The 25,030-nt window shown below is 36.0% G+C and overlaps 1 protein-coding gene across 1 annotated transcript; it reads left to right on the forward strand.

Annotated features, from left to right (window-relative positions):
• The first annotated feature begins 1,785 nt into the window (after positions 1-1,785).
• TRMT10A (tRNA methyltransferase 10A) lies at positions 1,786-24,617 on the forward strand. Its single transcript, XM_068975483.1, has 8 exons — positions 1,786-1,899; positions 8,741-8,937; positions 13,020-13,182; positions 17,267-17,338; positions 18,396-18,470; positions 20,700-20,849; positions 22,959-23,064; positions 24,227-24,617. The coding sequence occupies exons 2-8, from the start codon at positions 8,753-8,755 to the stop codon at positions 24,490-24,492; spliced, it is 1,017 nt and encodes a 338-aa protein (XP_068831584.1). The 5' UTR covers positions 1,786-1,899; positions 8,741-8,752; the 3' UTR covers positions 24,493-24,617.
• Positions 24,618-25,030: the final 413 nt, after the last annotated feature.

A 25,030-nucleotide genomic window follows, 5' to 3' on the forward strand; every position in this document is an offset into this window, starting at 1 on the left:
TCATGTACCAAACTATGACATGTCTTTGCTTTCACTGTTGCCAATATTTAAAATACTTTTTCCATCTTGATATCTGGAGAACTATTTACTTTCCAAGATAGAACAAATTATTCAACTTCTGAAACTATGTCACTCACCTCCAGGAACACTTAGTTGCTCCCTTCCATGTACAGGCATCTCAAGTACATTATATTGTATGATATTTAACACCAGCTCTCCCATTAGACTAAGGATTCCTCAAGAACAAAGATCACGATTTAGTTATCTTTGTATCAACAATACTAAGACAAAAAAACAAACAAATAAATAAATAAATGAGTTTTACAAATTAATGAAAATAATACTGTTTCATATTATGGTTTTTGCCTCCCTGTATTTTCTATATGCTTTCTATATCTTTGGTTAAATTGTCCATTTTTTGCTAGTGCTTTCTTTGGATGATACTAGAACCATTTTAAATTTCACACCCTATGACTATAAAGTTAAATGGCTATGTCAAAAGAAAACATATGAGGGTTTTTTAAGTAGCTTAAAATTTTTGTTTTAATAAGGGTATCAGGTATTAGCTCTGAAAAATATATTATTATTCACAAAACAGATCCCTGAGGGGCAACTGAACAGCTGTTGAAAGTTCTGGCACATCACTATGCCAGCCTGAGCTTAATGACCTACATGTGAAGGGCTAAATATCCAATTACTAATCCTCCTTCAGCTACTCTTTGGCCTGATATGGTAGCTGAAAAAAGATGCCCTACTAACAGATCAGAAATGGATCCAGACTTCCTTGCCAATTCTTAGTTAAAAGATCTTTTGGACTTGACATAATGAGGAAACAGAGAGTGGCCTACAACCATGTTGCAGTGACAGTTTTTCAAGTAAAATTCGACTCTTTAAAGCAAGAGTGACTTCAGTTTTGTAACTAAATTTACAGACATTTTAATTCTTTCAGAAAAGTCAAGTCTGGAATTTCCTATTCACAGAAACCTTTAAACATGTTAGAATGTTTTCAAATATCAAGTATAAATCACTCCAGAGTTCTTTCCATACTGAGACGGCAGTCTTCTATTCACTGATTCAAACATCACTCTTATCTTCGAATTCTGCAATAATCACTTATTAGAAGTAGGACCAAATTAAAAACTAAATAGAAAATGACCATCAACCGGATTATGTTACAGCTCTCCCTTAGGTGACTTGATCTATATATATATCAAAAAGGTTACATAGTAAAGTCAGGCATTATAAACAATGAAACGTCACCCGATGTCTTACAAAACAGTATATGAAAAATAGCTCAAGGAATGAATGGAGAGTAAGACTTATGGTTATATGGAAGAAAAGGCGTAAACATTCTAGATTTAATTACCTCTTATTGGGAGCTTGACTCACTTTTAAAATCTAATTTTCCACTTGAGTTGTGTAAAATTATGTGATACTGAAAACCTCCTGTATTAGAAATACAAATAATTCAGGCAAGAGATGCTTTCCTCTCATCTCAAACATGGAAGAATTATAAGCCCTTTATTCGTGTTGGCCATTTTTAAGAGTAGGAATGTTTTAACATCCCTCTCCACGCCCACGAGGACATATGAATAAATGCCTGCAGGTGTATGCCTGCCTTGAATTGGAAAAACAGGTATTATTACTCAAACACCTCCCACTCCAGAAAACCTAACACCAGACCCCGCCCCACACAAACCCCGCCCCTTTCTCCCACTGCGGGTCCGGAATTGGCGCAGTGGGCTGACGAAAGACGTAACCTCCGTAGCCTTCTACGTGTAGCTACCGGCTCTGCCTCTGGGAGTTGAAGTTTCCGAAAGAGGACCTTCTAGAGTGGTAAACACCACTACAAAAAGCTTTCTGAAAGGTTATCAGATTCCCCGACAACTCCTCTGTTCGGTAAGTTTCTTGGCGCGGAGGCTTGCGCTCGTCTACCTTTTGATATAATCCGGGAGCAAAAGGAGCGCGTGCCGATCCCGCCTTCCACTAGGAATAGGGCTTCCGGGGAAGAGGTAAGTGGGATAATGGAAAATGGTAGCAAAGACCAGCTCCGGAAGGAAGTGACGTCAGAGAGAGCGCGCCCCTTCGGCTCGCCAAACAGCTTTCTGATTCGTCGGCTGCAAATTAACCCCGCCTCTGGAGTGCGTCCGCGCGCGTGTGTGACATGGAGGCGAGAGTCGGGCTCGGCTCTGCTCACTAGTATAGGACCTCTTGCTGTCGACTTCTGTTTGGGGGTCAAGATACGGGTCCTAGTATGTGAAGTGTGTTCGCTACCCAAGAATGAAAGGAGAGGGAAATTTGGATTCTGAAAGGCCGGAAAACGAGTTGTGGTTGTGCCAGTTATTGGCAAGAGACCGTGGGCAAGTCGCTTTTCGTCTTTAAACCTCGTTTTCCCTCATTTTCCTCATTTTTCCTACGAGGGCTGATGTCTCTCAGCGCTGTGAAATGTGGGAAGAGGCCAGGGGAAAGTTGCCGCAGGTGCTGGTAGGCCCCACCGTGGTGAGCTGAGGACTGTTTTAAGAATTCCGAGGTGTTACCGAATTTCCCTGAAACATTTTGTGTTTAAATTCAGGAATTTTTCTAGAGATACACAGAGGATAGCAACGGCATATTTCTCGCTTTTTTTGTTTGTTATAAATCCTCCGCCTTTCCCCATCATGGCCCAGGCCTCTGCCTAAGGGACCTCACAGCTGAACTGATCGTTATTGCAAATCTGGCCCGCGCGTTTTAAAAAAGGGTATTCCTTCTTTACCACCGTTAGGTCATTTAATTCCGTTCTCCGGTTATTTCGACATTCCTTTGGATGTTTCTGAAAAGGAGACTATGTTATAAATTATTAAGACTTTAGCCCAATCAATAAAGCTGTGAGTTGTTTTTTTTAACTTTCGGCCAGTCACAACTCATGATGTGTATTCTCCCTGCCAGGAGTTGTGGTAAGAAGTGGAAATACAAGGATAATAGAGATACAATTTTTTTAATCTATCTATCCCACACAAAATTGCCTTAGTCATCTTTATCCATAGTTAGTTTCATAAAACCACTAGATAATCTATATCTAACTAAATGAACCATTTAAAACAATTCAGTGCTCAAGTAAACTAAATTTGGCACAATTATTTCTGTAATTGCTACAAAGTTGGTTGAACCTGGTGAATGAATTAAAGTGTGCTGTGAATAGCACTGCATGTGAGGGAAGAATGCAAATCTGCCATGGTGTTTATATTTTACTTAACAGGTTAATCTGAACAAACTAGTGCATAGTTAAATGCTTACTGTATGTTACAGGCAGCAGGAGTTGGTACATGTGTTTGTAAAGTGTGTTGAAAGCCGTAATGAAAGGATCTCAATCTAGCATCATTTGATGCTTGATCATTGCATCATTCCCTGCAATGTATCTAGCTTATTCAGAGCTTTAAAAAATTTTCTTTTACTACATTCCTTTTTCTTAATTGGAAATAACTTTTAAAATAGCAGTGATAATGATTTTGACAAGCTCATGACCTTTGTATTTGATAGGCTTTTAAAAAATATTGGTATGCAGTGATAAGCAAATTAAATTTAACTTGGACTTCTTGGGAAACGCGAAAGCTCCCCCTGGTGTGCATGAGTTGTAAAACTTTGCTGTACTTTGTTATATTAAAAATTTTCAGTCTAGAGCCAGTCAACACTTGCTCTTTTGACCATCGTAGGAAACTAGTGAAAAACGATGCCACTGATGATAGAAATATTCTCTCCTACAATATTAATCAATTTCATGAAGAAAGCAATTTGTTTCCTCTGATTTTTAATTGTGCCTTAAAGGCCGCACGTTTGGCTTGTGTTCCTCCATGGCAAGTCGCTTCAGTTGTGTCTGACAGTTTGCGACCCTGTGGACTGTAGCCCAGTTTCCTCTGTGCGAGGATTCTCCAGGCAAGGATACTGGAGTAGGTTGCCATGCACTCCTCCAAGGAATCTTCCTGACCCAGGGATGGAACCCACGTGCATTGGCCGGCAGGTGTTTTTTTTTTTTTTTTTTTTAACCACTAGCGCCACCTGGGAAGCCCGCACATTTAGCTTAATGGGCAGGTTTAGCTTATGTTTTCTATATTGTGTTGGATATATTCATTGCTAATTTTTATTCATGTGTTTATTTTGGGGAAGGAAATAAAAGTGATCCTAGGAATCACAATGTATGTTTAAAATTTTTCTTATCTTTTCAGGCTTACTGTGTTCCCTCTGTCTCCTGTTTCTTAAATTGAATAGTAACCTTATTTTCTAGATTAAAAAAAGTTAATGAATGCACTCAAGGTTCTACATTTACCTCCAGTTACCTTTTTGGCCTATGTTTCTCTCAAGCTGTTACATTTTTTAAATGCTCAGACATACGATTTTTTTCGTTTTATTTTTCTGTCTGAACTCTGAATCAGATTGTGAGGTTGTCTTCTAATTCATCAATTACCTCTTAGACTCCAAGTAATCTGGAGTTTGCCTCATATGTTGAAATTTTTATGACTTCACTTCCTGGTTTCCAAATTGGCTTTTTTTTTTTTAATGAATTCTTGTTTTGCTATTTTTATGCCCGTTTTTGTGTATCAATTTCTCAATTTTTGTTTTTATGGTTATTATTCTTCATTAACTCTTTTTTCCCCCTCATTTCCTGTCCTTTTATAATTTTGCTTTGCAGACTCATTTGGAATGGAATTATAGCTTTCCTTTCCAAACTGCCTCTGTCTACTACTGATTTTGTGGTTTCTTCCACCCCATGACCCTTTTCAGTGCTTCAGGCCAATAGCAGAGCCTATATATGTGGTTGAGAATTTCAGTCATATTATTGTACATTCATATGTCACCTCATAGCTGGGCCTAGGTTGTAGCCAAGAGGCTGGTGTCTGTTTCCCCCAAGTAGTCAACTTTGTATAAGCTATCTTTAATTTTACCTGTTGTTATGCTTTTTTCTTGGAAAGAGGAAACTCACCCCTAACACCAATTTAAGGGTTCATCTTAAATTGCCTTCCATCTGTCTCCCATCCTCTGTCTTGTATTATTATTTTTCTCTTTAAAGATAGGAAAACTCTCAGCTGTCTTTACACAGCAGACCTTGTTCTTAATTTTGATTTCGAGAAAGGGTATACTTTTTTTGTTTCCCCTTTTAATATTTTATCTGCCATTGTCATGTGTTGCAAGCTTGGAAGGCAGGATGTCACAGACATAGACTTTCGGCAGTGATCCCTAGGAAGTTTCCTGATTTTTTTTTTTTTTTGGTGCATTGGTATACAAGTAGAACCAAAGGGTTTTTCCCCTCCGTTATCTTTTGGTGACACAGGTCTTCTCCGAGCCTTTCAACAGCAGGTGGGTGAAAGCAACACAGCTCTTTAATATTGTTTGGAAATTCCCGTTTTCTAAATAAGACTTTGGATTTCTAGAACACAGTAGAGTTGGATGTGGGCTTGAATCTTTGCTCCATTATTTCATTCAATGAGTATTTTGAAGACCTGTTTTGTGCAACGTTTGCTGTAGGTGCCTTGTTTCTTAGGAATTGTAGAATAGCTTTGTAACTTTGGGCAAGTAATCTTTGTACCTCTTCCTCTGCAAAGTAGGCATATATGACTACCCCGCAGGGTTTTTTAAGAGTAAATTAGATAATAACCTTGTATTAAGTATAGTAAGAATGAATAAGTGTTTGATGTTACAATTTTCATTACTCTTAGAAGTCCTTTATAATATCATATTCACTCATTTATTTGTTCTACCTATACATAATAAGCATCTACTAAGTGCTCGGCACTATGTTAGTGTTGCCAATGTAATGTTGGGCAAAAGCAGATGTTAGCTAGCCCTGCCGAGTGGAGTTTTCAGTGGAGAGTCAAAGTTGAGTTGTCATTTCTAGGAGATGATCTCCCTTAAAAGAAATGTTTCAGTTCAGTTCACTCGCTCAGTTGTGTCCGACTCTTTGTGACCCCATGAACCGCAGCACGCCAGGCCTCCCTGTCCGTCACCAACTCCTGGAGTTCACCCAAACCCATGTCCATTGAATCAGCGATGCCATCCAACCATCTCATCCTCTGTCATCCCCCTCCTCCTGCCCTCAGTCTTTCCCAGCATCAAAGTCTTTTCCAATGAGTCAGCTCTTCGAATCAGGTGGCCAAAGTATTGGAGTTTCAGCTTTAGCATCAGTCCTTCCAGTGAACACCCAGGACTGATTTCCTTTAGGATGGACTGGTTGGATCTCCTTGCAGTCCAAGGGACTCTCAAGAGTCTTCTCCAACACCACAGTTCAAAAGCATCAATTCTTCGGCACTCAGCTAGCTTTATAGTCCAACTCTCACATCCATACATGACCACTGGAAAAACCATAGCCTTGACTAGATGGACCTTTGTTGGCAAAGTAATGTCTCTGCTATCTAGATTGGTCATAACTTTCCTTCCAAGGAGTAAGCGTCTTTTAATTTCATGGCTCCAGTCACCATCTGCAGTGATTTTGGAGCCCAGAAAAATAAAGTCAGCTATTGTTTCCCCATCTATTTCCCATGAAGTGATGGGGCTGGATGCCCATGATCTTCATTTTTTGAATGTCGAGCTTTAAGCCAACTTTTTCACTCTCCTCTTTCACTTTCATCAAGAGGCTTTTTAGTTCTTCTTTACTTTTTGCCATAAGGGTGGTGTCATCTGCATATCTGAGGTTATTGATATTTCTCCCAGCAATCTTGATTCCAGCTTGTGCTTCCTCCAGCCCAGCGTTTCTCATGATGTACTCTGCACAGAAGTTAAATAACCAGGGTGAGAGTATACAGCCTTGACGTACTCCTTTTCCTATTTGGAACCAGTCTGTTGTTCCATGTCCAGTTCTAACTGCTGCTTCCTGACCTGCATACAGGTTTCTCAAGAGGCAGGTCAGGTGGTCTGGTATTCCCATCTCTTTCAGAATTTTCCACAGTTTATTGTGATCCACACAGTCAAAGGCTTTGGCATAGTCAATAAAGCAGAAATAGATGTTTTTCTGGAACTCTCTTGTTTTTTCTATGATCCAGCGGAAAAAAGTGTTTGGTTGGTGGCATAAAGAAAACTTGTGAACTCTTACTTGTATTCCTAGATGATTCTTTCCCCTCTTAGTAATTTTTCAGTGTAGTAAAATGTCAGGGCTTTGCTCTGGACCCTAAATCATACATCTTAAAATTTCTTGTCTTGCAGTCAAAATTTGGTAAACTTTCTAACTTTTCTTAGGCACCCCATATGTCCTATTACATCATTGCATGTTTAAAGAAGGCAAGAACCATATAATAAAACCGCTGCTCAAATTATGTTCTGTGACGTTTTTTTCTTTCCAGTCTCTGAATTGTGGCAGTTGTTCTTTTTCCTTTTAGATGTTGGCTTCTCTGCACAGACTTGTTAGCTATCTCTGTGAAAGGGAAGAATTACCCATTTTTGTGTAAGACTGATAGAATATTTGCAGACTTCATGCTTAGTCTTTGATAGGGATAAAGAACACATTCTTAAGCTTTGGTGTTAATAATTAAAGAGAAAAGATATTTCAGTATTTTTATCATTTTCCCTGCTCTAAAGGCAAGTTTAGCTCTAGACAGTGGATGTAAAGATGTGGGTTGTGGTTTAGTTGCTAAGTCATGTCTGACTCTTGTGCCCCCATGGACTGTGGCCCACCAGAATCCTCTGTCCGTGGGACTTTAGTTTCCAGGCAAGAATGCTGGAGTGGGTTGCCATTTCCTTCTCCAGGGGCTCTTCCTGACACACAGATCAAACCTGGGTCTCCTACACTGCAGGCAGATTCTATACCAACTGAACTACCAGAGAAGACCCTTAAAGATGTGGGTGGTTAAATCTAAGTAAGATGTTTTAGATGGCCCTGAGTATTCCACAGCTGATTAGAGAGTCAGTTTACATATTTTGTTTTTCAGCTGTGACTTAAGTGAAAAATTTATAATTACATATTTATAATGAAATATGTTGGGGGGCAACTCAATTTGTTTTCTGTACTGTTCAAAATTTAGAAATGTATAGCATACCTTTTGTCAAAAACCAATTGTTGAGTGTCCACCCAGATAGTGAAATTAGCATTTTTCCTGTGTGACAGTATTAAAGACAAGTACAAAAATGTGCTTTCCATCTCTTTAAAAAAATAATACATTTTTCTTTTATAAAACTATATTTTCATTATATTTGAAAAATGCAAAAAGTCATGGGTGGGTCAGAATTAAAACGTGTGTATATATGTGTGTGTGTGTATATATATATATATAAACAAAATTGAGCATTTTTTGTTTTGATTTTCTTATTTAACAATTATTTCCCTTTATTGCTAAATAGTATTGAGAAACATTTTTCTTGGCTGCTTAGTATTCCAATCCAGTGTTATAGGTGAACTGTAATTTATATTTAGTCCCCATTTGGTGACATTCTAACTTTTTATTGTTAAAAATAGCAGTAATACATGTATTCTTTTCCATTAATTTTGTTTATATTTCTAATTAATTTACAGGAATTCTAAGGAAATAAATTATTGTAAGAAAGAGTATCAACATTTTAAATCTCTTCAAACATAGCCTTCTGAAAAAATTGTGCTATGCTGCCAATAGTGTATGAAAATATCCAATTTCATCAAATGATCTTTGCCAGTAAATGACGATTGATTGCCTAAATTTGCACTTTTTTCATTACTAATATGGTTTCATTTTAATCACATCCTTTGGTCTTTTTTTTTTGGTTGTAAATCATCTGTTCACGCCAGAGTTGCTTCTCAATTTTTCAGAGGCATCAAATAATGTCATCTGAAATGTTGCCAGCATTTAGTGAGACTTGTAATGTTGAAAGACAGCAAAACTTAAGTGAAGATGGAGAGGAAAATCAGAAGCCAGGATTAAGTGAAAAGTTTCAACCAATATCTAAACGGCAAATGAAGAAGCTAATGAAACAGAGACAATGGGAAGAACAACGAGAACTCCGCAAGTATGTATCAAAATGCATATATTCTACCCCTATTTAGAGATATGGAATGTTGGACCTTCAGTATAGTAATTATGCAGTTACATAATTATGCAGTAGTAATTATGTTAATTAAATTGGGACTGTACATATTGTTAGCTCAGTTTGTCAGTTGGCTACTAAAACTGTTTTAAGTTGTTTTTTTTTTTAGCAGTGTTGCTGAATTTACACAATACACTTTTCTCACCCACACCTATCGTGAGTAGCACCCCAATTTCTAAAGTAACCAGTTTATAAAAAGAATATAGTTAGCATCCATGTCCTAGATATGGAACAAAAATAATCATCTCAGAAAGGTCAAATTTGGGCCTAACATTGATTTTGCTAGAACTATTGCAGGTTTTGGTAAGAGCAGTTAGGCTTAAGCTGTTATTGTAGAAGGACAAAATTTATTAGAAAATCAGTTGTTGATGTAGATGAGAGAAAAACCTGAGTTTTTTTTTTTTTTTCATAATTTTACTTAAAAAAAAAAAGGGAGCAGCCTTTTCTTAAAAAAGAACTTTTATTTTTATTGAAGGGCTTCCCTGGTGGCTCAGGTGATAAAGAATCTGCCTGCAATGTGAGAGACCTGGGTTTGATCCCTGGGTTGGGAAGATTCCCTGGAGAAGGGATTGGGTCCCACTCCAGTGTTCTTGCCCGGGGAATTCCATGGACAGAGGAGGCTGGTGGGCTGCAGTCCTTGGGGTTGCAAAGAGTCAGGCACTACTGAGTGACTAACACTTTTTTCTTCATTTTATTTTTATGGGCTTCCCTAGTAGCTCAGAGGGTAAAGAATCCGCCTGCAATGCAGGAAACCTGGGCTTGATCCCTGGGTTAGGAAGATCCCTTGGAGAAGGGAATGGCTACCCACTCTAGTATTCTTGACTGGAGGAATTCCACAGACAGAGGAGCCTGGCGCACTGCAGTCCATGGGGTCACAAAGAATCAGACACGACTGAGCAACTAACAGTTTATTTTTCATAGTTAATTCACAATGTTGTGTTAGTTTTAGGTGTACAGGAAAGTGACTCAGTCATATATATTTATATATATATGAAAGTGAAAATGTTAGTTGCTCAGTTGTATCCAACTGTGCGACCCCATGGACTGTAGTCTGCCATGCTCCTCCGTCAATGGAATTCTCCAGGCGAGAGTACTGGAGTGAATTGCCGTTTTCTTCTCCAGGGGAGCTTCCCGACCCAGGGGTCAAACTTGGGTCTCCCATATTGCAGACAGATTCTTTCCCATCTGAGCCACCAGGGAAGCCCCATATATGCATATACATACATACTTTTTCAGATTCTTTTATAATCATCTTATAGATGATTATAAAACATTGAATATAGTTCCTTGTGTGATACAGTAGGTCCTTGTTGGTGGTGCTAGTGGTAAAGAACCCGCCTCCCAATGCAGAACATGTGAAAGACACGGGTTTGATCCCTGGGTTGGGAAGATCCCCTGGAGAAGGACATGGCAACCCACTCCAGTATTCTTGCCTGGAGAATCCCATGGACAGAGGAGCCTGGCAGACTATAGTCTTTAGGGTTGCAGTGAGTTGGACACAGCTAAAGTGACTGAGCACAGAATGTGTATGTTAATCCCAAACTCCTATCTTCCCACTCCCTTACTATCCACTCTTGTAACCATAAGTTTCTTTTCTGTGTCTGTGTGTCTACTGCTGTTTTGTAAATAACTTTATTTATATCACTTTTTTTAGATTCCACATGTAAGTGATATCATATTTGTCTGAGTTACTTCACTTATTATGATAATCTCTAGATCCATCCATGCTGCTGCAAATGGCATTATTTCATTCTTGCTTATAGCTGAGTAACATTGCATTGTGTATATATACCACATCTTCTTTCTCCATTCATTTGTCAGCGAACATTTAGATCCTTCTGTGTGTTGGTTTTTGTAAACAGTGCTTCTGTGAATGTTGGGGGTGTATGTATCTTTTTTAATTAGAGTTTTCTCTGGCTATATGCCCAGGAGTGGGATTGCTGGACCATATGGTAACTCTATTTTCAGTTTTTTAAGGAATCTCTATACTGTTTTCTGTAGTGGCTGCACAAATTCACATTCTCAACAACAATGTAGGAGGGCTTGCTTTTCTCTTCATCCTCTCCAGCAGTTGTTATTCATAGACATTTTGATGATGGCCATACTGACTGGTGTGAGGTGATATGATAGTTCATTGTAGTTTTGATTTGCATTTCTCCAAAGCAACATTGAGCTCCTTTTCATGTGCCTATTGGCCATCTGTATGTTTTCTTTGGAGAAATGTCTGTTTAGGTCTTCTGCTCAATTTTCATTTGGGTTGTTTTGTTTTAATATTAAGCTGTATGAGCTTTTTATTTATTTTGGAAGCAAATCCTTGTTAGTTACATCATTTGCAAATATTTACTCCCTGCCCATATGTTGTATTTTAATTTTGTTGATGGTTTCTTTTTCTGTGCAAAGCTTTTAAGTTTATTTTTGTTTTTACTTTTGTTACTCTGGGAGATGGATCAGAAAAGATTTTGCTGTGATGTATATCAGAGTATTCTGCCTATATTTTTTTATAGTGTCTGGCCTTACATTTAGGTCTTTAATCCATTTTGAGTTTATTTTTGTATATGGTGTTAGGGAGTGTTCTAGTTTCATTGTTTTCCTTGTAGCTATTCTGTTTTCCCAAGACCACTTACTGAAGAGACTGTCTTTCTTCCTGTACTCTTTTCTTCCTTTGTCATAGATTAATTGATATTAATCGATATGTTTCTGGGTTTTCTGTCTGTTTCATTGATGTATGTGCCTCTATTTTTGTGCCAGTGTGATGCTGTATTGATGACTATAGCTTTGTAGTATAGTCTGAAGTCAGGGAAGATGATTCCTCCAGCTTCATTCTTTTTTCTCAGGATTATTTTGGCTATTCAGGGTCTTCTGTGTTTCCATACAAGATTCAAAAAATTTTGTTCTAGTTCTGTGAGAAATGCCATTGATATTTTGATAGAAATTGCACTGAATCTATAGATTGCTTGCATAATATGGTCATTTTCACAATATTAATTCTTCTAATCCAAGAACATGGTATATCTTTGTATCTGTTTGTGTAATCTTCAATTTCTTTCATCAGTGTTTTATAGTTTTCAGAGTTTAGGTCTTTTGTCTCCTTAGGTTGGTTTATTCCTGGCATTTTATTCTTTTGATGAGATGGTAAAATGGGACTATTTCCTTAATTTCTCTTTTTGATGTTTTGTTGTGTAGAAATGCAATCGGTTTCTGTGTATTAATTTTGTATTCTACAACTTTGCCAAATTCATTGTTGAGCTCGTTATTTTCTTTTAGCATCCTTGGGATTTTTTGTATACAACATTGTGTTATCTGCAATGACAGTTTACATTTCCAATTTGGATTCATTTTATTTCTTTTTCTTTCTGCCTGCTATGGCTAGGATGTCTGAATCTATGTTGAATAACAATTTTACTTTTTTTATATATGGTTATAATTGTTGCTTGAAAATCATGTAGGGAAATGATAAAAGTAAAATTTTTTACAACTCTCAAACTCAGTATTTTAAAAGTCTTCTAAGTACATATAATGGGCTGTGTGCTGTGCTGTACTTAGTCACTCAGGTTGTATCTGACTCTTTGTGAACCCATGAACTATAGCCCACCAGGCTCCTCTGACATTGGAATTTTCCAGACAAGAATACTAGAGTGGGTTGCCATGCTGTCTTCTTTCAGGGGATCTTCCCAACCCAGGGATCGAACCTTGAACCCAGGTCTCCCACATTGCAGGTGGATTCTTTACCAGCTGAGTTACCAGGGAAGTCCCATATAACATGCTACCAATAATAAATGAACTTATAGTTCAGATCTGTGTAAAAAAATTTTGCTTTTGCAGACTCATTTATTATGTAAAACTTTTAGACTATCTAAAATTTCTGGTATTTGACAATTTTTGATCCATAGAAGTGGCAGTTTTTTATGATTTAGCCTACTGATTTTAAAATAATTTTTTCTTTGTTTAGAAGAGTTTTGTAAATATCCAAATAATAAAAAGTTGCTTTCAATTACTAATTTTAGACAAAAGCGGAAGGAAAAACGCAAGAGAAAGCAATTAGAGCGACAGTGTCAACCTGAGTCAAATTCAGATGGAAGTGACAGAAAACGTATTCGAAGAGATGTTGTTCACAGCCCACTCCGCCTTATCATTGACTGCAGTTTTGACAGCTTGATGGTATTAAAGGTATCATGAATCATTGTCAGAAAAATCCTGTAGCTGAACTAGGTTGAATAACTCTTGCTTTAATATGTAATATTACTTTGATATAATTTATGTACTAAAATGCATCTTTTTTTCTTTTTAATTGTGGTTTTTAATGTGCATAACAAAGTTTACCATCTTAACCACTTTTAAGTATACAGTTCAGTAGTGCTAAGTACACTTATGTTGTGCAGCCAATCTCCAGAACTCTTTTCCATCTTGCAAAACTAAAACTCTATACCCATTGAACAACCATTTCCATTCCCCTTCCCACATCCCTTGGCATGGCCATTCTACTTTCTGTCTCTATGATTTTGTCTACTCTGTGTATCTTATATAAGTGGAATCCTACTTTTGTGACAGATTTTTTCTCACTGAGCATTATGTCTTCACTGTGCTGTGCTCAGTTGTTCATTCATGTCTAACTCTCTGTAACCCCTGGACTATAGCCCACCAGGCTCCTCTGTCCATGGGATTTCTCAGGCAAGAATAATGGAGTGGGTGGCCATTTCTTACTCCAGGGGATCTTCCTGACCCAAGGATGGAGCCCATGTCTCCCACATTGACTGGCGGATCCTTCACCATTGTGCCACTTAGGAAGCCCCTGCATTGTGTGTGTCAGAATTCCCTTATGTTTTAAGGTTGAATACTATTTTAGTGTATATATAAACCACTTTTTGCTTATTCATTCATCTGTTGTCAGTGGACATTTATGTTGCTTCCATCTCTAGGCTATTTTGTTGGTTTCTTGTGTGTGTGTTTGTTAAACTATTTTATTGAAGTATAGTTGATTTACAGTGTTGTGTTAGTTTCTGTTGTAAAGTGACTCAGTTATGCATTTATATATATATGTATATATATACACATTTATCCTTTCTCATATTCTTTTCCATTATGATTTATTACAAGATACTGAATATGGTTAGCTGTGCTATACAGTTGTACCTTGTTGTTATCCATTCTGTGTGTAGTAGTTTGCATCTGCTAAATCCCAGATTCCCAGTTGTCTCTCTCTCACCCCTTGGCAAGAACAAGTCTATTCTCTGTCAGTCTGTTTCTGTTTTGTGGACAGGTCCATTTATGCCATATTTTTAGATTCACATGGAAGCGACACGCATTTGTCTTTCTGTCTGACTCACTTCACTTAGTATGATAGTCTCTCCAAGTCCATCCATGCTGCTGTAAATAGCATGATTTCTTTTTTATGGCTGAGTAGTATTCCATTATATAAATATACTGTGCTTCTTTTTTTTCTTAACTGGAGTATAATTGCTTTAAAATGTTGTATTAGTTTCTAGTGTACAGCAGTGTGAGTCAGCTATATGTATATGTGTATCCCCTCCCTCTTGAACCGTCCATCCGCCTGTCTAGGTCATCACAGAACACCGGGCTGAGCCCCTTGTGTTTACACGACAGCGTCCCACCAGGTACCCGTTTCACACGTGGTCGTATATGTATGTGAGTGCCACTCTCTCAGTTTCACGCTCTCCTTCCCGCTGTGTCCACAAGTCCGTTTTTCATATCTGTGTCTTCTATTCCTGCCCTGCAAATAGGTTCACCAGTGCCATTTTTCTAGATTCCTTATATATGCATTAATATGTAATACTTGTTTTTCTCTTTTTCTTACTTCACTCTGTATGACAGACTCTAGGTTCATCCACATCACTACAAAAGACCCAATTTCTTTCCTTTTATGGCTGAGTAACATTCTATTGTATGTATGTACCACATCTTTATTCATTCATCTGTTGATGTATATTTCTGTTGCTCGCATGTCCTATTGTAAATTGTAAATAGTGCTGCAGTGAACATTGGGATATATGTATATTTTTGAATTATGGTTTTCTCTGAATGTATGCCCAGGAATGGGATTGCTGGATCATATGGTAATTCTATTTTTAGTTTTTTAAGGAACCTCCATACTGTTCTCCATAGTAGCTATTCCAGTTTATGTTCCCACCAACAGTGTAGGAGGATTTCTTTTTCTCTACATCGTCTTCAGCGTTTATTGTTTGTAGATTTTTTTGATGATGGCCATTCTGACAGGTGTGAGATGATACCTCATTGTAGTTTTGATTTGCATTTCTCTAATAATTAGTGATGTTGAGCATCTTTTCATGTGTTTTTTGCCATCTATATGTCTTCTCTGGAGAAATGTCTGTTTAGATCTTCTGCCCATCTTTTGAGTAGTTTGTTTTGATATTGAGCTGCAAGAGCTGTTCTGTTTTTTTTTTGAGATTAATCCCTTGTCAATTGCTTCTTTTGCAAATATTTTCTCCCATTCTGAGGGCTGCCTTTTTTGTTTATGGTTTCCTTTGCTGTGCAAAAGCGTTTAAGTTTAATTAGGTCCTGTTTGTTTATTTTTGTTTCTATTTTCATTACTTTAGGAGGTGGATTGGAAAAGATCTTGCTGTGATTTATGTCAAAGAGTGTTCTGTCAATATTTTCCTCTCGGAGTTTTATACTACCTAGCCTTACATTTAGCTGTTTAATCCATTTTGAGTTTATTTTTGTGTATGTTTTTTGGAAGTGTTTTATTTCATTCTTTTTCTTATAGCTATTCAGTTTTCCCAGAACCACATATGGAAGGGATTGTCTTCTCTCCATCATGCACTCTTGCTTCCTTCATCATAGATGAGTTGATGATAGGTGCATGGGTTTATTTCTGGGCTTTCTGTCCCATTCCATTGATCACTATGTCTGTCTATGTGCCAGTGCCATACTGTTTTGATGACTGTAGCTTTGTAGTATAACCTGAAGTCAGGGAGCCTGATTCCACCAGCTGTGTTTTTCCTTCTCAAGATTGTTTTGGCTCTCCAGGATCTTTTGTTTTTCCATGCAAACTGTAAAGTTTTTTGGTTCTAATTCTGTGGCAAATGCCATTGATAATTCAATAGGGATTGCATTGAATTTGTAGATTACTTTGGGGAGTGTAGTCATTTTCACAGTATGGATTCTTCCAGTCAAAGAACATGGTATATTATCTCTCCATCTGTTTGTGTCACACATCTTTGATTTCAGTCATCAGTATCTTCTCGTTTTCTGCATCCAGGTCTTTTCCCTCCTTGGGTAGGTTAATTCCTGGTATTTTATTGTTTTTGATGAGATGGTAAATGGGACTGTTTCCTTGATTTCTCTTTCTCATCTTCTGTTGTTAGAGTTTAGGAATGTGTATTCCACCCAGTAAGGCTCTCATTCAGATTCAGCAGAGAATCAAAAGCTTTACAGACAAGCAAAAGCTAAGAGAAGTCAGCACCACCAAACCAGCTTTAATGCATCCTAAGTTGGGACTTGCCTGGTGGTCCAGTGGTTAAAACGCCTCACTTCCAATGTGGGGGGTACAGGTTTGATCCCTGCTTGGGAGCTAAGATCCCACATGCTGCACAGAGTGGCCAGAAAAAAACTTTTAGATTAAAAAAAATGTTTTTTTAATTTTTCCTTAAAAAATGCTTCCTAAATTAAGCTTTTCAAAATCTGTGGCCCTATATTAAAGTATTAAATAGCTAATAAGTTGCTTTTATTTATATGTATATGTATAGACAGAGGGAAAGACAGGTGCTATAATAGGTTATGAAACTCAGTAACTGTATACTAATCGTAAAGAGCTGTGGGGGGTTTTGTTATTAATCCTAACTGAAAGGAGGGGGAAAAATATGATTGGCTTAAGAGGATTAATTAATAGTTTGAGAAATTTGGTTGTTTAAACAATGCTACTATGTTTTAATTACTTTCCAAACTTTTGTAACTTGTGAAAATTTTAATACTATGGCTCTTAGAGTTTTATTTTTTTCTTTTGTTGTCTCCTAAGAAGAGTGAAAGTTTTCATGAACTTAATATTTTAAGTGGATACAAAATATGAAATTATGGGTCACTTACAGAGTATTGACTTATATTAATTATTTAAATAATGTTAGGAAATTGAATGGAAATTAATCAGAAAGGACTTGTATTTCCAAAGAAGAAATGTACCTATCTAGTTATCCTTCCTTATTCTGTTCCACTCGGATTATGAAACGGCCACAGGTAATTTTGAAAATATTACTTTAAAAATTGCACTCTTTTATAGGACATTAAAAAACTTCATAAGCAGATTCAACGATGTTATGCAGAAAATCGACGAGCACTGCATCCTGTGCAGGTATGTTTGAGGAATTTAAACAAACTTCCAATTTCCTTTTATATCTTCCTTCAGAAAAGGCATAGATAATCCTGATTTTCTTTACAAGAATGAGTCTTACAGGTAATATTTTTTAATGAGCTAAATGTCTCTTTGGGAAAATGTTCTATTTTTCTACAAAAATTGAATATTTTAAATGTTTTTATACATTATTTTCAGACACACTGTATCCAGTCATCATCAGTCCTATACACCTTGACCTGTTCATTGTTGTGTAGTTGAACATCATCATTAAAGGACACACGCATATTTTCATACCAGTTTCTCAGCTCTCAGTCCTTCCTTTCTGGGGAGTAGGGGAACTGCCCCTGGCTGATACGTGCCATTGTGCCTGTTGGCCAGATTTTCTCTACTTAAAAGGATTTTGAGTCACTGATAATTTTGAAGGATTGAGGGAGTGATATGTGAGACTAATTGACTGCTTGTAAGAGCAGGGTCATTTTCCTTATTGTTTTAATTCTAAGTGAGCTAAAAATTAACTCTGGCTCACTGATGTTAAAAACTAGAAAATCTTGTTAAAATTTTGGTTACATATTTTCTTTTTATCAAGTGATAGTAATATTATATTTTCATATTTTAGACTATTTTCACCCTTGATTAGATTTCTAATAGGTTTCAGGGTTTAAGGTCAAAGCAAAATTATGAAGACTTTGGACTAGTAAAAAATAACAGTAGTGGCAAAAGAAGGGGAAGGGAAACTTGACATGGAAGCAGGAATTTTATAGAAAAGTGATCATTAACCAAGAGGCAGATTATAACTCCTTAGAAAACGGAATGAAAATGTAGGTGGAATACAGAAGTTAGTGGGTTAGGAGATGCACAAAAATACACATTTCTATCAAAGATAAATCTTGCCATGTTTAAAGCCATAAATTAATTTTTAAGTTAATGTCATAAATTTTTTCCAGAACGAAAATATTTTGTTTTATTGATATTCAAATTAGTGTGTGAGGAAATAAAATATTGACTTTAATAGTCTTTCAGTCTCTTTTTCTATGCCTCCCAATCTCTTTATCAGTTTTATTTGACAAGTCATGGAGGCCAGCTGAAAAAGAACATGGATGAAAATGACAAAGGATGGGTCAACTGGAAGGTAACTAAAATCGATTAACTCATATAATATAAAGTATTTTTAGGCTTAAAGGTCTACATTTTTTACCTGAGTTCTACATAGTGCTAACAAATATGAGTCAGCAGCTCCAAACCCTGTGTATCACTGTACTTAAGTCTAAGTTTACCAAGGAGAGAAGCTAAGAGACTTGAGATATAGTTTGTACCTTCTTTCATGAAATCTCACTTGCTATTTTACTGCCAACTTTAAACATATTTTTTAAAGAAGGAAAGAATTTAAAAGTCTATATGCAATCTCAACCCAGCAAACTGGCTATACATTATTTATAAAAGTGAAGTCACTCTAAAATTTGGAAATGTACTTGTTTTCTTCTAAATCGGTTCTATACCCTCTGGTGTCCACTCTCCACACATGGCTGTTGAACTCTTGAAGTGTAACTGGTCTGATTTGAGATGTACTATAAATGTCAAATAAACATTGGATTTCAAAGATAGTACAAAAAAGAGAAAGAATGTAAAATACCTGCTTGAAATGGAAAAAAAAAACGCATTTATTATAAGTTGAAATGGGAACATTTAAGGTCTATTGTGTTGAATACAATGTATTGTTAAAATCAATTTCATGCATTTCTTGTCACTTTTTAAATTGTCTTATTTGTTTATTTTTGGCTGTGCTGGGTCTTCGTTGCATGCCCGGGCTTTCTCTGGTTGTGGTGAGCGGGGACTACTCTCTAGCTGCAGTGTGCAGGCTTCTCATTGCAGTGACTTCTCCTGTTGCAGAGCGCAGGCGCTCGGCACTAGGGCTTCAGTAGTTGCAGCTTTGGGGCTCAGTAGTCATGGTGCATGGGCTTAGCTGTTCCATAGCATGTGGGATCTTCCCAGACCAGGATCAAACTTACACACCCTGCATTGCAAGGTGGATTCTTAACCACGGGACCACCAGGGAAGCCCCTTGTAATTTTTTAATGTGGCTACTAGAAGGATTCAAATTACGTATGTGGCTCACTTTTTTTTTTTCTGTTGAACTAAACTACTCTGTCATTTGCAAAGATAACTAATAGGTGGGCTTTAGTACCAATCCCTAAGGAACCTTAATCTTATTCTACTCAGAGAAATGGTGGGTTATTCTTATACTTTTCCCCTTTCTCCAAGCCAGTTCTCACTGTGACAGACTTTCCCTGTCTCACTCATTAATCCTGTAATGATTGCATTTTTTTAATTTTATTGTCTATAGTATAAAACATTTTCAAAAGTCTTTATAAGTTCTGAAGTATAGTATATTTACCAAGTTTTATGTTCATGCCTGTTTTCCTAAGAAATACTGTAATGAGTTAGAATAGGCATACTTTCAGTTATTTTATGGCTTATAGAATTTATTATTTTATACCACCAGTTTTCCAGAGACATATGAGTTCACAAGTTTCTAATTATGCATATTCCTCTTGGGGCCTTTATTAAGCATAGGCATCATATTTGTCATATATCATTTTCCAGAAAATGGCTGCTTGTTAATCAATAGGCTATATACACTCAGGTGAGAGGTCTCCTGCTTCATTTTTTTATTTCCACAAAAATTATTGAGAAGTGCCATCTAAACCTTGTGATATATCTTCCTTTTTTCTTTTGGTGTAGTTTGCAAAATTCTGCCTACTGTTGTTCAGCCTTGTACCTCTGACCTGATAGTTTTGGTAAAGAAGATTTCAAATGTCTATTTTTGTGGAAGTAGATACATGAAAATTATTAAATCTGTAAGCCCTTTCTTTTTGATGATTCATATAAATGGAGAAGGAAGTAATTGGAGAAGGCATTCTTGGCTGGAGAACAATGTGAGCAAATATATAACAAAAATGCATTTGTTTTGTTGGAACAGGAAGTTAGCAAGATAGATTGGTGCTATATTGAGGTGAGAGTTACTAAGTTAAGGAGCTTGAATTTTAACCTACAGATAAATATGAAACATCGAGAGTAGTGTTTTCAGAAAACGATTCCCCCAGCCATGTGAGGAAGTAAATTGGAGGGATCTGAGGCTAGAGGTGGAAATAGCATCAGGAGGCTACTTAAATAATTGAGATGTGAGGTGAAAAGATGTTGGAGTGATAGGTTCTAAATAATACATTGTTATAATATTCTTTCAGACTTCCTGTCGTGTGTTTTTTGGGTGGGTTTGTCTAGGGAAAAGAAAATAATCATTTTTAGCCAATTTTCACAAAATCCTATTAATTAATAGCATCTTTCTCTTTGTGTTTTAAAGGATATCCATATCAAACCAGAGCACTATAGTGAATTCATACAGAAAGAAGACCTGATTTATCTTACATCAGATTCACCTAATGTATTAAAGGAATTAGATGAATCAAAGGCCTATGTGATTGGAGGATTAGTAGATCACAACCATCACAAGGTACATACTATTAAGTTTTTATTTTTGCTTTTGCTGATACTTGAAAAAATTACTGTACCAGTGTTCTTGATAGTAATGTTAATTTTCTTGATAGTAAATACTGAGAGCTTGTGTTTACTGAGTACAGTGGTATTTCAGTCACCTTTCTATCCAAGCAAAGCATTTCACATATGTTAGCTTGCTTTATCCTTATGGCAACCCAGTGAAGTCAGTGCTGTTAGTATGCACAGTCTACAGATGAGGAACCAGAGGCACATAAAAATTAAATCTAAAATCAATAATAATAGTAGACACTTGAAACTCCAGATTGCTCTGGAGCCCATGTGCTTAAATGATTTTCTGTATTGATAAATGCTGCTTTTGCTAATCAATTTCTAGGCTGCTGGTAAAATTTATATTATACCAAAATTTATATCCAAATTGGTAAACTCATGCCCATTTTCAAATATGTGATTATATGGGATGTGTTATCTGTCCTCTTTAATTTGTACTTTTGTCTCTTCCCACCTCCTTACCCTCATTCAAATGAAAAATTACAGAAATACAATTTCTAAAAGAAAACATTATTTTGTATTTTTCCAGCTATGTTGCATTGTGCTCAACTTATTTAGTTAAGTATCTGCTAAAATGTCAGCTGAATAATGCACAGTAATTCATTATTCTCATATAGCACCACTGTGCAGGAAAATTTTATGCATTGTTGGAAGTATTTATATCATCGTGTTGCAGTATGGTAACCCATTAGCTGGTTGAGCAGGAGTTGTACATAGTATGATTGAGAAATTGAGTTTTTAAAAAGTATAATAAGTTTAGGTAGTCACATGTGGCTACAGTTGGACAGTACAGCTCTATAGCATCGTAGGGAATTTTATCAGAATGATCTTTAGCCTTTTTATTTTTTTCTTAGAAAAAGTCTATTTTCTTATTTCTGTAGAACCAGTTTTTTTCTTTGATGTTGTATGTTTCTCTGAACTAAAACAATTTTGTTTTCAAAAAGACCTGACTTGATCTGTTATCAAATATTGGCCTCTAAAATATGCAGACTATTGGTAATTCCTCTGGCAATCCTGTGGTTAGGACTCTGTGCTCTTGCTTCCAAGGGCCTGGGTTTAATCTGTGTTTGGGGAACTATCAGATCCCACAAGCTGTGCAACATGGAGTGGCCAATAAATGAATAATTATTTTTTGAAAATGCAAATTGTTAGTTGAGAAATTTAGCTCTTTTTCCTCCTGTGTTATGTCTTTGGGCTCTTTTAGTCCTGATTAGACCCAGGCTTTAAGGATTTTAATTTTGAGAAGAAAATTCATACTCAGCATTCTTTTTTTTTTTAAGTTAAAATTCATGCATCCAATAAGTATTATTCCACTGAAAGTTATATTATTTGCTTACTTTTGTGTTTCTCACACATAAATTAAGTGCAACATTAATAGAATTTCTAAAATATTTACATTTCATTAAAACAAAGTCCTAAGACAGGATTTAAGTTGATTTTCTTTCTAAAGCTTTTTATTCTCCCATGCTACCATGCTAAGGTTGGGTTTGGGATTTTTTGGGTTTTTTTGTTTTTTGTTTTTTTTCATAATTCAGCATTCTTTTAATTGACAGAAATGAAAAAATAAAATTTATAGACAATAGGAAATTTTTTTCATTCAGGTTTTTATCTCATCAGTTTTTGCCACTTGTGCCTCTTAGTGCTATATAATTGAAACAGTTCTCTTTCAGATTCATGAGAAGAGTGATGATGCTTCTATAAGAATTCAGTTTGAATACTTTAAGCTGAGAAAAAGGCAGTGTGGAGTGATGAGAAGCTGCTTGAGTCAGGAGGCATGAGCCAGGTTTTTCCTTTGATTCTGCCACTGACAAACTTTGTGACAGGATAGACAGCATAATGTCTTTGGTTTCCTCGTTTGGTTAAAATAAATACCAGCAACATTCTGACTATGTTGATTATCAAGAGAATGTTTTCAAATTAGCTGTTAAATATACACACACAAATTCAGATTATATTCTCTGAACTAAAGTCTTTCCTAAAAATTATCTATTCTATCATAGAGTTTAACTTTAAATAATGTAATGTTCTAGTCCAGGTGATGATGTCTTTGTTTTAGGGACTCACGTATAAACAAGCATCAGATCATGGAATTGATCATGCACAGCTTCCCCTTGGGAATTTTGTGAAGATGAATAGTAGAAAAGTTTTGGCAGTTAATCATGGTAAGCTATAAGCTTATAAGCTAAAAATTTACCTGAGTGAACATTGTGAAAAAATAACCTCCTTTTTACATTTTGTAAAAATAGAAAATATATACCTTTGGAAAATTAAAATGTAGTCATTTATGATTTGTTTGATACATGCATATTTTAGAAAGTTCTGAAGGTATAAAAATGTGTAAAGAAAAATAAGTAGGTGTTATTCACTACCCTGAAATACTTCATAGTAAGTTTTTGGTGTTTCTCCAAGTTCTTTTTCTATGCATACATATCCTTTATTATATAATTGAATTCTTACTCTATTACATAAAATGTTATAAATGTGGGGTGTTTTCCCTCCATTTATATTTATTGAATCACTGTTAATGGCTGTGTAATTTTTTCTTCATCTGAATATATCAATACAATAATACAGCCATTCTTCAGTTGTTGACATGTTTTTCTTTTTACTATTGTAAATATTATAATAGATATCCTCAGACTTAAGTCTTTGCCTGGAGTTTTGCTTTTTGAAATTTTTTTCAGTAGAGATTTTTGTTAGTACACAACTATTAATTGGGTTTTAAAAATTTCTCTGTAGCAGGCTCTAGGGAGTTATAGAAATGAATTTATTGATTCAAGGAATGAACCTCTTCCAAGACTTTTGATATATAATGGATTCCTTTTCTATCATAAAGTAATGCAAATTTACCCTTTCATCAATGTGTTAAAGTGAGAGGAACTTGGAGGGACAGTATTTAAAAAAAAAAAAGAAGGCAAGACACTCCCCAGAGTGAGTGGAAAGCTAGAAGAAATTTAGATTAATGTTAGCCCCCCCCCAACTTTTTTTTGGGGGGGGTTGTTAGCATATAAAGGATAAAGATACGGAAGGAATAAAGAATAAGAAGGAAACAAAAGAGGGGTCCTCTGTCTAGTAATTATAATTGACAATGGAAAATGGTAAACTTCTGAGGGCTTAAGAAAGGATATGAGGAAAAGCTACAAAGTAGCAGCCTTGAGAGCCTTGGGACATAGCTGTGACAGCTAATACAAGAGAAGAAAGTAATAAGAACAAAGTAGTTATTAGGACATACTAGCACTCTTAACACAAAAGCAATGTATTTTAAAGTATACAGCACTGTGATGAGCTAGGCTAAGAAACATACAGAGTTTGTCTTTGTTGCAGTGTTTGAGATTATTCTGGAATACCTGGAGACAAGAGACTGGCAAGAAGCATTTTTCACTATTTTACCCCAGAGGAAAGGAGCTGTTCCCACAGACCAAGCCTGTGAAAGTTGTTCACATGACAAGAAATTCGCCAGAGTTGAAGGTGGATTAAACAGTGATTCCAGTGAGGAGGAAAATAGGCATGAACTAGATTCAACACATGAAGAAGAAAAGCAGGATAAAGAAAACAGCACTGAATCTACAGTGAACTCTGTGCCACACTAATATCATCTTTTTTTTTTTTTCCTTAGTTTTAAGGAAAAATCAGGAGAAAGTGAGATGTTTCATAGAATATTTGAATTGGAAGGAAATTTCATTTTATTTCTGTTGTGAATTTTTTAAAACTTTTTGAATTAAGTGATAAGTACTCATAAGAAAGCATTTTTTTAATTTTGCATGAGTTAAATATGTAAAATAAAATATAATTTTCTAAGCCTCAAACAAGCATTACTTGAGAATATTACCCTATTAGTAAATCTATATTCTTTTATTTACAAGATTGTGTTCTTCAGAATGTGCCTTCTGACCTTCCAGTTTTATTACTATATGTTTATATCAGTGTCTTTCTGATTTATTGCCTGCTTATTTGTGGAGGCAAGTATCCTAAATCTCCTTTAAATCTAACAGAATTTTCTGAATGGGAAGTTACCTTCTATTTACAGCTTTTATATTCACTTTAATTATTTCAAAGGAATATAGTGATTTTAGGAAGAAAGAAGTATTGGATTGATAAGGGGCTTCTGTGGTGGCTCAGTGGTAAAGA

The sequence above is a fragment of the Capricornis sumatraensis genome, chromosome 7, assembly GCF_032405125.1.
Source record: "Capricornis sumatraensis isolate serow.1 chromosome 7, serow.2, whole genome shotgun sequence".
In the NCBI taxonomy this organism is placed as follows: Eukaryota; Metazoa; Chordata; class Mammalia; order Artiodactyla; family Bovidae; genus Capricornis; species Capricornis sumatraensis.